Genomic DNA, 13080 nt, shown 5'->3' with positions numbered 1-13080 from the left:
ATTCTGTGCCATGGGCCTTGGGACCTGGGTCGTTTCCGATGGGTGACATCAGATCTTTTACCCGGGGGAGAGGGATTTTCACCATAAAAATGTAAGAAATGGGAGCAGGAGTCGGCCATCTGTTCTGTCAATTTAATAAGATTATGGCTGATCTGGCTGTGGACTCAGTTTTGTCTTTTCCCAATAACATTAATTCCCTTATCCAAAAATCCATTTTACTATGTCTTAAATACAGTATTCTAAACAAGACAGAATTTACTGCTTCCCTGGGCAGAGAATTCCATTCATTCACTGCTCTCTATTCCCTTGGTTATAGACTCACTTACAGTGGAAACAATTTTCCTGCCTTTACCTTATCCACCCCTTTCATAATTTTACATGTTTCTATAAGATCCCCTCTCATTCTTCCAAATTCCAGTGTAACCCCTTTATAACTAGAATTAACATTAAGCTAATCTGTCTCCAAACCCAGTATATCTCTTCTCAAGTAGGAAAACCAGAATAGCTCTCAGTACTCCATGTGTAACCTCACCAGTACCCTGCTCTTAAATTCAATCCCTCTAGCAATTAAGGTCAACATCCCATTTACCTTCCTGGTTACCTGTTGCACCTGCTGATCAACGGTTTGGGATACATTCACCTGCACCCCCTGGATCCAGCACCTCAGAGGGGGCAGTAGTACAGTGCTCAGAATCCTGGAGTTGGGATGTCATGGTAAGGCATTGATGAGGTCAAATTTGGAGTAATGTGTGCAGTTTTGGTCACCTAACTACAGGAAAGATATCAATAAGATAGAAAGAGGGCAGAGAGGATTTACTGGGATGTTTCCTGGACTTCAGGAACTGAGTTACAGGGAAAGGTTAAATAGGTTAGGACTTTATTCCCTGGAGCGGAGAAGAATGAGGGGAGATTGATTATTGGTGTTTTAAGTTATGAATAAATGTAGACAGGCTTTTTTCCCCACTGAGGGTAGATGGTGATACAAATCAGAGGACATAGGTTAAGGGAAAGGCTTGGGGGACATGAGGGGGAAATGGGAGAGTGGTGGGAGTGTGGAATGAGCTGCCAGCTGAGGAGGTGGATGTGGGCTCAATTTTTACATTTAAGAAGGTTCTGGACAGGTACATGCATGGGAGAGGTATGGAGGGCTATGAACTGGGTGCAGGTCAGTGGGATTAGACAAAAAAATGGTTTGGCACAGACTAGAAGGGCCGAAGGGGCCTGTTTCTGTGTGTAATGTTCTATGGAACTGGCCTCAAACGTACAACCTTCCAAATCAGAAGCGTCTTTTGCTGGTGTGAGTGGAGTAATAAACGTGGGCTGGGAGAACTGTCCCACCACCCATGGGACAACCCCCCCACCCACCCCAGACAGGACTCAGATACTTGCCCTGATCTCCAGGATCTGGGTTGCCTGGAGGGTGTACTCTTTAACCAGTTTCATCGCCACTTTCCTGAAACACAAGAAACAGGTGAACGTCCGGACTTTCCAACCGTAGCCATTCAATGATCCGCTGAGATGGAGGATTCAACCTGGTGCAGTTGTCCTCAAGATGTGCTGAGGAAGCGCTGGCGTATTACCAATTGAGATCCTACTTGAAGGATAAATTAGGAAGCAGTTTGAGTTTGCCAGAGGGAAGTAACTTTGAATATGTGATTACAGATACAATGATAATCAAAAGATTTATAACAAATATGTATATTAAACTGCAAGAAAAGGAGAATGAGGAAACAAATGGTAAAACTAAACAAAAATGGGAACAAGATTTAAATATAAAGATAAAGAAGGAAACATGGGAGAAGTTATGCTCTGCAACGATGAGAAATACAATAAATACGAGGTTACGTATGATACAATATAACTGGATACACAGACTATACATTACACCTCAAAAGTTAAATAAATGGGACCCAACAGTATCTGATAGATGTTTTTGCTGTAAAAAGGAAATGGGAACAACAATTCATGCAATCTGGACATGTGAGAAAGTAGAAAAATTTTGGGAAGATCTAAACCAAATATTAAATAAAATTACAGAAAACAATATACCAAAGAATCCAGAGATCTTCCTCCTAAGTAACATAAAAAACAAAGAATTTGGAATTGATTTGGAGGATGCACAAAAAAGATTTGTTAAGATAGCCCTAGCCATAGCAAAAAAATGTATTATGTCAACCTGGAAATTGGAAGATAATTTGAAAATACAACAATGGTATACAGAAATGAATAAATGTATTCCATTAGAAAAAATAACATATAGTTTAAGAAATAATATTGAAATATTCGAACAAATATGGGAGCCTTACATGAAACACAATAGCGAAAACCTACCGGGGACAATCACTACCTAAGTTAATGGAAGGAAAAGGAAATGAAAAGAATGGACTCAGTGGAATTTCTGGTGTATTTTTATTGAATGACAACATTGTCTGACTGGTTTAATGTATCCTAGATTTTGTACCTTAAATGGACGGGAGGGGGGAGGTAGGGAGGGTGGGATGGGAGGGGGGGGGGAGAAAATGGCACTGTATATGTGTGAAAAGGAAAAAGTGTGTACCATGGTTAATGTGATTTATGGTGTGAAAAATAAAAAAAATTTTAAAAAAAGATGTGCTGAGGAGTTACATAGTGAATGACCAAGGCTCAGCGCAGGTGTGCATGGAACAGTACTGCACAGGAACATGGCTGCACCAAACATGACGCCAAGTTAAAGTCCTCTTAAATCTCTGCTGTCTGCACATAATCCAACCCCACGATTTCCTGCATATTCACGGGTCTATCTAAAATGTTACTATTGTACCTGCTTCTACCACTACCCCCGTTCGAGGCACCCACCACTCTCCATGTAGATAAAAACCTGACCCTCACTTCTCCTTCAAGCTCTCCCCCTTTCACCTTAAATGCAAGCCCTCTAGCATCTGACATTTTTAATTTTGGGGACAAAGACTCTGACTGTCCACCTTATCAATGTCTGTCCATGGCCTCAAGTATTGTCCCACCAAGACTACCCATAAATTGGAGGAATAAACACTCCAGCCGGATGGCATTAACACCGACTTCTCCAGTTTCTGCTCGCCTACTCTACTTTCTCCCTCCCTCCCTTTCCCTGTCTCCTTTCCTCCAGCTCTCCATCCCCTTCCCTCTCTATTCCCAGAACCATCCCTCCTCCCCCCTGTTTGCTGCTGTGTTCTTCCCCCCTGTTTGCTGCTGTGCTCTCCCTCTCTTCTTCACCTATTACCTTCTGTCTTTGGGACTGCGCTCCTCCCCTCAAGCCCAAAATGTTGGTTATGCTTCTTTATCTTTGTTATATATAGTGCCCTATTTGACCTGCTGGGTTTCTCCAGCTTTGACAAACTCCTTACAGATGGAGCAGGATTCAAACCCCAGTCCAGTCACTGTAAAGGCTTGGCGCCAACCGTGCAGCCCAAAACCTCTACCAGGTCTCCCCACAGCCTCTGATGCTCCGGAGAGAACAAGCCAAGTTGGTCTCACCTTTCCCCATTGCGGTTAGCGCAAAGCTATTACAGCACCAGAAATCGGACTTGAATCCCGTGTTGTCTGTCAGGAGTTTGCACATTCTCCCTGTGTCTGTGTGGATTTTCCCCGGGTGATCCAGTTTCCTCCCACGCTCCAAAATGGGTGTAATTGGACGGGCGCAGGTTGAAATGGCCAGAATGTACTGCAAATACATTGTAAAAAATGCAATTTAAAACACTAAAATCGTGGAGAAACACAGCAAGTCATGCACAAGTTTCTCCAGCACTTGTGTAAACTGCAATCACAGCTTCTGGAGATTTTATTGCTTATCATGTTAATCTATCTTGCACCCTTCCCAAAACCTCCACATCCTTCCCGTAACGGGGCGACCAGTATTCCTAGTGCAGCCCTAACTAGTTTCATATACCAGGGGTCACAGTTGAAGGATAAGGGGGAAATCTTTTTGGACTGAGGTGAGGAAAAATTTCTTCTCTCAGAGGGTGGTAGTTCTGTGGAATTCTTTGCCAAAGGGAGTAGTTGAGGCCAGTTCCTTGTCAATATTTAAGAGGAGGTTAGATATGGCCCTTGTGGCTAAGGGGATCAAGGGGTATGGGGAGAAGGCAAGAACCGGGTACTGATCAGCCATCATCATATTGAATGGTGGTGTAGACTTGAAGGGCCAAATGTCCTACTCCTGCACCAATGTTTCTATGATAGCTCCACAATGCCATCTTTCCTCCCTCACTCAATGCCAGCCAGTGAAGGGAAGTGTGCCATACGGCTTTCTTCCCACGCTGTCTATTCGAGCAGCTCTGGACCCGATCCCCAGATCCCTCAGACACTAATGCTGCTGAGGGTCCTTGCAAAGGGCAGCATCTCACCTTTGGGAGGATTAAACGTCATCTGCCATTTCTCTGCCCACATCTGTGCAGAGTGAAACCAACAATACACCAGTTAATCAGGCAGAGTGGGTTAAAGTACTGGACTGGTAGAGATAAGAGTTCAAACCCCATCGCGGCAGCTGAGGAATTTAAATTGGAGTGAATATTTTGGAAGGGATGAGATAGAGGGAAAACTTTGTTTTGGAAATGTCTACCAGATTATGACAAATCCTAGTCTGGAGGGGATGCATGAAATTCACCATTCCCACCAGGCCTGGGCTGCAGCAGGAACACTGGTTAACGTTTACTCACGCCTTGCAACCTTCTCCCAAACCCTAGCACAATGGTACTGAGGTCAATGGCAGCAGCCTGATCAGCTTTCTCCACCACCACCCCCCCCCCCCACCTGCCAACCCGAGGCACTCACCGGCGAACAGCCGCCTCCTTCATCTTCAGGAAGAAAAACTCGACGTTAAAGCTGAAATCTATCTGAATGAGGCTGCGGGGAGCAGAGAGCTGGGGTGAGTGACACAGCGTTCATTACCTGCTCTTCTCCCACGCTGGATAAATGGCAGGGGCAGGATTGCAAGGTGAACAGTACAGGCACAAGGCTCTTCACCCCAACACCTCCGTGCCGATCATCTGACAGATCCCCATGTGGCTGCGTTCGGCCCACATCTCCCAAAGCCTTCTTCAGGCATTTTTAAATTTTAACAGGCCTTTTTGGCCCACGAGCTCATGCAGCCAAATTACACCCAATTGATCTACAACAGTTCCCTGTTCACCCCCCCAGTAGGTTTTGAATGGTGGGAGGAAACTGGAGCCTCCAGGAAAACCCACGCAGACCCAGGGAGAACATCTCAACTCCCTACAGACAGCGCAGGATTCAAACCCCGGACCCAATCACTGGCGCTGTAACATCACTGCGCTCACCGCTGCGCTAACCATCTAAATGTCTTCCAAGTGGTTTCACTGAAGTGGTGGTTCAGTCCAGATTCTACCCCTTCACATCTGGAACTCTGCAGCAAGAACCCAACCGTGGGATTGCCCCAGTACAGATCCCAATCACGGACTGTGCCAATTTCCTGATCTGTAATCCTGTCCAGACAGTGTTCTACATTCTGCTCACACCTTGATGAAGGGCTCCAGCCCGAAACGTTGGTGATGTATCTTTATCTTTGCTACATAAAGGACACCGTTCGACCTGCTGAGTTTCTCCAGCGTCGTGTTTTTACTTCAACCAAGGTGTCTGCGGACTTTCGTGTTTTACTCAGGACAGTGTTCCCGTTTCTGCATTCCTCCGGCCCGTCTCTTATCCCCAACCAGTGATGCCTGATAGAAGTTTATAACATTATGAAAGGCATTAGGCATTGATTGGGTGGGACAGTCAGAATCTTTTGCCTGCAGTCAAAATATCACACACAAGAGCAGCCACTCTCAACAGGGCCCCAACAACCCCTACCCCCAACCCGAGGCCTGCAGCACATTAAAAGCCTTCTTTTCACCTCATGTAACATTAATGTGTTTTATGCAGTCGGTAGGAGAGAAGTACGGAAGAAAACAAAACTCGACTGCTTCACAGGGAAGGGGACCCATAAACTTTGAGCCTAGACCTGGGGGTGGGGGGTGGGGGAGGGGTGATATAGTCGAAAAAAGGCTGTGAATACTGCAACATTGCGCATCTTTAAATTTCCCACTGCCCACCTCAGGTCACCTTAAAGACATGGTCTCTTGCGTGCGACATTTTAACCTTGGCAAAGATTCCTATAGTCCATCCAATCAATGCCTCCTAATTCTGTAAACTCCCATCAGGCCTCTCTGAGTGGCGATAAAGAGGGATGGGGAAATGGGAACACTGTCTGGACAAATTACGGATCAGGAAATGGACACAGACCGTGATTCGAGACCTGTACTAGGAAATCCCACAGCTGGGTTCTTGCTGCAGTGACCCAGAACCACCTCTGTGCAACCACTTGAAAGACATTTAGACAATTGCATGAAGAAGGCTCGGGGATAGGTGAGCCCAACGCAGGCACACAGAACCGCTGGTCGGATGACCTGGTCGGCACCGAGGTGTTGGGCTGGTTGACCTGCAATGACTCTGCTGAGGCCATTCGTGGGATCACTGCTCCTAGCCCCAACTGATCTAAATGGCAGGCAGTATAGAAGAAGGCCATTTGGGCCAACGAGCCCATGCTGAACACCAAGCACCATTCCAATACCATTTTCTTCTCTACATGCAGCCCTCAGATGGGCGTAGCAGTTAGCAAGATTCTATTACAGCACCAGCGACACCGGTTCTAATTTGGCACTGTCTGTAAGGAGTTTGTACGTTCTCCCTGTGTCTGTGTGAGCTTCTTCCAAGTGCTCCAGTTTCCTCCCACCCTCCAAAATGTAGGAGGTTGTAAGTTCATTTGGGCAGCACGAGTTTAAATGGCCAGAATTGGGTTCTACCAAGCTGTAAATAAAATATTAAAAAATATATCTTTTTTTAAATCTATGGCTGTCGGAATTTACAGCAGCCAAATTAGCCCATCGACCAGGCATCCGAGGATATGCAAACTCCACACAGAAAGCAGCAGCCAAGGTGGGGATCGAAACCAGGTCTCTGATGTTGCAAGGCAATGGCCTTCGGCACAGCACAGGGGAATCCAGTGCTGGAGGGTGGGTGACCCCACTGGCATCCAGAATGGGGGCTGGTCCCTCTGGCTAGCCTTCCCTCAGCCCCAGGGGTAACACTCACTGGACTCTGACCAGCTGCCCGCACTTGGGGTTGTCGGCCGTCTTGTCGGTGACCCTGACCCCGGCGCTGTCCACACACCAGCACAAGTTGGAGTCGTCGCACTGCTTGGCCTTGAAGGTGCCGTTCCTCTCGCACTCGGGGTCATATGCGTCGTCTGCCCTCCTGCCCCCTGGCAGCCGGCTCGCTGTCTGGCTCTTGTGCAGCATCTCCAGGTGGAGCAGCCGGCATTTGGGCGTCACTGAGAAAAGGGAAAAGAAGCGATGACTTGCCGGTCTCGAGTCAACGCCTCCACCTCTCTCAAAGGGAGAACAAAAAACACTGCCAACATCCGTGGGAGGAGAAATGGGCCATTTCCGAGCAGGGCTCCCGGACCCAAAACACAGGCACGTTACACTTCCCACAGATGCTGCTTGACTAGTGAGCTCTTCCAGCACCTGCCTCAAGGTCATTATCATCTGTACAACCAGACAAAACAGTGTTTCACAGGACTACAGTGTACACACACACACACACACACACACACACACACACACACACACACACACACACGCATACAAATACACTCAGACACACACACCCCCCCCCCCCCACAGACACAGACAATAATCACGTACATACATACAAATTTGAAATAAATAGTTTGGAATGGTTACAGAATACTTTCACTGCTGAACCTTCCCGAGGTGTCATGGGTCTATCAGCGAAACTGAGGAAGGAGGGAGCCCACTTGATAACCCAGAAGATGCCACCACTCATTTGCCTTCCCTGCAGAGTCTAGGCAAGTCTCAGGAGTGCAATAAAGGATATTAATGTCTAGTCCTACACAACGAACCAAATTCCAGTTTTATTTCTTTCATGTATCACTGTGCAACTTGTGTTCACTGCGTCACTAGGTTTTATAAATTATGGGCACTTAGCTAAAAATCCCCAACATGTCTACACACACACACACACACACACACACACACACACACACACACACACACACACACACACACACACACACACACACACACACACACACACACACACACACACACACACACAGAGTTCTGGCCACAAAGCTATAGGAATGACATCAATAAATTGGAAGGAGTGCAGAAGAAATTCACCAGAATGCTGCCAGCACTAGAGGGTTTGAGAGAGAAAGAGAGAATTAGGACAGACTGGGTCTTTATTCCCTGGAATTTCGGCGGCTGAGGAGTGACCTTATAGAGATTTATAAAATCATAAGGGGCGTGGATAAAGTGAACGCTTGTTGTCTTGTTCCCAGGGTAGATGATTCTAGAACTAGGGGCATACATTTAAGGTGGGAGAGGACCCAAGGGGCAACATTTCCACTCAGAGGGTGGTCGGTATCGGGAATGAGCTGCCGGAGGAAGTTGTAATGGGTATCATCCCAACATTCAACATAAAGGACATCTGTGCAGAGGAAAGGGCTGGAAGGACATGGAGGCAAGGCAAAACGCAGGCAAGTGGTATGAGCCCAGAATGCCAACTTGGTCAGCATGGATGGGTTGGGCTGAAGGGACTGTTCCATGCATATGGAGCATTTAGTATTTGTAAGAAGTAAAACACACAAGTCCACAGACACTGTGGTTGAAGTAAGAACACAGTGATGGAGGAACTCAGCCAGTTGAACAGTGTCCTTGATGTAGCAAAGATAAAGATGCAGATCTAATATTTCGGCCTTGAGGCCTTCAGCAGGGTATGGAAAATATTTCTACAAACTCCCGAACAAAGTGGAGGGGCAGGGTCCCAAAGGCAGGAGGTAATGGGTGGATAAGGGAGGGCGGGCATGTCAGCGAGCAGGTGGGGGGGGGATGGCTGTGTGAATGGAGAGAGAAGAGGGTGGAAAGCTGGAGAAATGAAGACAGAGGGAAAGGGGAGGGAGGGAGAACGGGGAGCGGGCGAGCAGAGAACGGAGAAATCGATGTTAATGCCATCCAGTTGGAGAGTGCCCAGTCGGAAAATCAACAGTTGCTCCTCCAATTTACGAATGGCCTCGGTGGGACAGTATATGAGGACGTAGACAGACGTAAGAGCAAGGGTGTGGGATGCAGAATTCTTTCTTCCAGCTCTCCACCCATTTCCCTCTCCATTGACAGAACCGTCCCTCCTGCCCCTATTTGCTGGTGTGACCTCCCTCCCTTATCCACCCAGTACGTCCTGCCTGTGGGGCTGAGCTCCTCCCCCACCAGTTTGTTCGGTCGCCTGCCGACATTTCTCCATACGTTGATGAAGAAAGGACTCAACCTCAAAATGGTGGTTATGTACCTTTATCTTAGCTGAGTAACGGAGACTGTTTGGCCAGCCAAGTTGCTCCAGCAGTGCGTTTTTATTTAGTATTTGTAACTTAGGTCACACACAAGCGCACCACCCCACCGAGGTTCAGCCTTTCCATCGCTGGCACCCGGCTCTGCCTTCATTCACTGACTGCTCACTGGCCCCCACTCCTTCATCCGTGCTGGGACAGGCTGCCATTCTCACCCCCACCCGTCGAAACCTCCACCCACCCCCACTGAAGACCGCGGGACAGAATTGGAGGGAGAGGGAAGGCGAGGGAAAGGTGAGGGTGGGGACAAGGGGAGAGGGGAGGCTGAGACTCACACTGGTTGCAGTTCACAGTCAGGTTGTCAAGGCCACGGAAAACAGCCTCGCACGTTCCACACAGCGGTTGAGATGACAGGTCACGTACTAGTTGAACTTGCACACCTCGTCGAACTCAGAGTTCTCACGGGCAGGAGAAGTATCAGGGCACTCATCATCTACCGGGGGGGGGGGGGGGAAGGGGGAAAGTGAGAGAGGGAGAAGGGAGAGAGGGAGGGGAGGGGGAGGTGGGGGGGAGGGAATCAACACCGGTGGCCAGCAACTTCCCACACCCCCATTATGAAATCCACCCTCACCACAGCTCACTCCCCCGCCCCCACTGCCTCCCTCTGTCATAGGTTAGGTTAACCTCACTTCCTCCATGTCCCCCAATCCACTCCTGCACCCGGCCTCATGCCCCCAGCCTGTCCCTTGTTCTCTTCCTACCACTCTCCCTCTGCCCCTCATTCTCCCCTTACCTCTCTCAATCCCCCTGTCCCTTGTTCTACCCTAACCAACCCCACTCCTCCCCACTCGTTCTCCCCTACCCCACCACCTCTGTCCCTCATTCTCCCCTTATCCCCTCCCTCTGCTCCTTGATCTCTTAACCCATCCCACCCTCTCCCCGCCCCTCATTTTCCCCTAACCCATTCCTCTCTCCCTCTGCCCCTCATTCTCAGCTACCCCACCCTCTCCCTCCCTCTGCTTCTCATTCTCCCCACTCCCTGCCTCTTGTTCTCCCCTTACCCCACCCTCTCCCTCCCTCTGCTTCTCATTCTTCCCCCTCCCTGCCTCTTGTTCTCCCCTTACCCCACTCCTCTCCCTCTAATAAATTCTTAAGTTGAAGGAACAGCCTTTTCTGCTCTTAGAACAGGGAACATTCCAGCCTGATCTGCCAACATTACAGCACATCCCATTCTCCTCATCCCCCTTCCGTTTACATCACACTGATCTTCTTACTCAATCCCCCTCAGCTTTCAGTGTACTCCAGGATTCAAACCTCCACGACCTGCTGGGAAAGGCATTGCAAAGACCAACTGGGCCAAGCAGGATATTATCATCCTAAAGGGGCACCTCTTTATCTGGGATCATGTCCTCTGGACCTACAATCTCTCCCAGTGGGAAACACCCCGTCACTATTTAGAGATGGGCATTTACAGCATGGAAACACGCCCTTTGGCCCATGCTGATCCAAGCTAGTCCTATTTCCCTGCATTCAGCCCACTTCCCTCTACCTTTCCTATCTATGTACACTGAAACCTCGTTAGAACGCGATTCGTTAATCCGCAGAATCGCTTATAGTGCGGTTGTCTGTGGACCCCAAACTTTGCAAATTTTAAAAGATAGATGGACAGAAAAAAGGATGGGTTTGACAGATTATTGATATGCATTTTGTCTTCAAAAATCCTTTTCTTTGATCAAGATGACAAATGGAACAACTTGAAATTATAAATACTTATTTTTAATAGATATGTTTGACTGACATTTTGCATATTTTCAGCTTGAATTTAGTCTTTGAAGGTGTTAATCTGCATAAATGACCTCCATTATCACAAATCGATTTACCTCTCACCTATTTGACACCGCGCTTGATCAAATAGTGCAGCGTTAATTATGTTCTTTAGTTTGGCTCAACTTGTGAAAATTTAACTGCAATTTAACCGCAAGTATGATAAAGAATCACTATCTAAAGCCCTGGTGCTGGAAGTCACATCATCAATCGCTCAGAATCTCCTCAGCGCTACAAAAAAAAGTTGATTAAAATTCAGAATCCCTATATTAAATGAATGCGCTCGCTTTCTTTCATTGACATTGTTAGTTACAGATAGCGGATCCTTCAAAAACTGGGTAATGTTTGGGTTTGATTATCCGTGGGCGCTCTGACATTTATGCATCTGTTCCACAACTCGGCTGAAACACGGTATGAAATCGTGGACCCCAACTACCGCGTTCTAACGAGGTTTTACTGTACCTGTCAAAAAGTCAACTGAGCTTTGTAACTGTCCCCACCTCTGGCAGCTCGTTCCAGTTACCCCCACTCTGGAAAATATTAACCTTTGTACCTCCAAGAATTTAATGTTTCAATAAAAGACCCTCCCCTTCTCCTAAATTCCAATTAATACAAACGTTAAGTGTTCTTATAATTGAATCTCTCTGAAGTTGGTTATCAACCGAGCGCATCTCTGCTGAACTGCCTCCACGTGTACGTCCGCAGACACCGTGGGTGAAGTGAAAACACAGCACTGGAGAGACTCAGCAGGTCAAACAGAGTCCTTTAAACAGCAAAGATAAAGAACCAACCTTTCAGGCTTGAGCCCTTCATCCAGGTATGGGAAAATGTCAGTAGGTGCCCGGATCGGTTTGACCTGCTTTGTTTCTCCAGCAATCACTTTTAAATTTTTTTACATATGGGAACAGGTTGAGTCTCAGGTACCTGCCTACATTTTGCTCCTATCTGGATGAAGGGCTCAAGTCTGAAACGTTGGTTATGTATTTTTATCTTTGCTCTGTAAAATACATTGCTTGACCTGCCGAGTTTCTCCAGCATTGTGTTTTTATCGCCTCCGAGAACATTCCTTTCCCTCAATATAGGGACTAAAATGGTGCACAGAATCCTAGATGTGGCCAATCAGTTGAAACAGAAATGCTTGGTATAACAGTCAGCATCTGTGGAGAGGCAGAATTTAATCAACTGTTTTGCCTGGTCCGATGAAAACTTAGCACACGGTGACTTCTATGTAGATACCGGCTGACCTGTTGAGAACTCCCATTCACCACACCGTTTCCCCTCTGGTAACTGTATTTATCCGAATGCCAGATAGATTATCCAGTTGACTGATTCTCTCGCATCTGCCAGAGTGCAGACAGGTGTGCCCTTTGATAACATGGTGACGCAGACACCCTCGAATACTCTGCTGGGGTAGTTACTTCCACAGGCTTACCTGGTATAGCAGAAGCAGTGCAAACATAACCCAGCAGCATTGCAACTCCAAACAGGCAGCCACCTTTCCCCATGTTGTCTCTCCCTCTCTCACTCTGGACCCGCTGCAGAATCAGAACCTCTCTCTCCCTCCTAGGAAAGTGCCAGGAAGTGGAACACTGTCACTTCCAGACGGCAGGGAGGTTGAAACAGCATTCCACCTGGTTGATGTTTAACGGCCCTCGAGGCACAAGTGAGGACCCAGCTGCCCGGCCTGTGTGAGACTCGTGCTGATGTCCTGTCAGTCACCCTCTCCCCACATCATGGTTGGTCACAGTAGGCAAAACACATCAAGATGCTGGAGGAACTTAGCCGGTCTCACAGCAGCCAGAGGAGACAAAGATATATTGCCGACGTTTCGGGCCTGAGCTCTTCTTTTTTTTTTTATTTTTTTATTTTTCACACCATAA

General features: G+C 47.5%; 1 protein-coding gene across 1 annotated transcript in view; it reads right to left on the bottom strand.

The window, feature by feature from the left end:
* Nucleotides 1–12705, bottom strand: part of LOC138752843 (epithelial cell adhesion molecule-like) — a 31950-nt gene extending 19245 nt beyond the window's left edge. Inside the window, 6 exon segments of the mRNA XM_069915466.1 lie at nucleotides 1390–1453; nucleotides 4786–4857; nucleotides 7102–7339; nucleotides 9712–9772; nucleotides 9775–9869; nucleotides 12633–12705. Coding sequence (XP_069771567.1) covers nucleotides 1390–1453; nucleotides 4786–4857; nucleotides 7102–7339; nucleotides 9712–9772; nucleotides 9775–9869; nucleotides 12633–12705 — 603 coding nt within the window.
* Between the last annotated feature and the right edge of the window lie 375 nt (nucleotides 12706–13080).

The sequence above is a fragment of the Narcine bancroftii genome, chromosome 2 (genome assembly GCF_036971445.1).
Source record: "Narcine bancroftii isolate sNarBan1 chromosome 2, sNarBan1.hap1, whole genome shotgun sequence".
NCBI classification, from domain to species: Eukaryota; Metazoa; Chordata; class Chondrichthyes; order Torpediniformes; family Narcinidae; genus Narcine; species Narcine bancroftii.
This window is presented reverse-complemented; position numbering and strand designations above follow the sequence as displayed.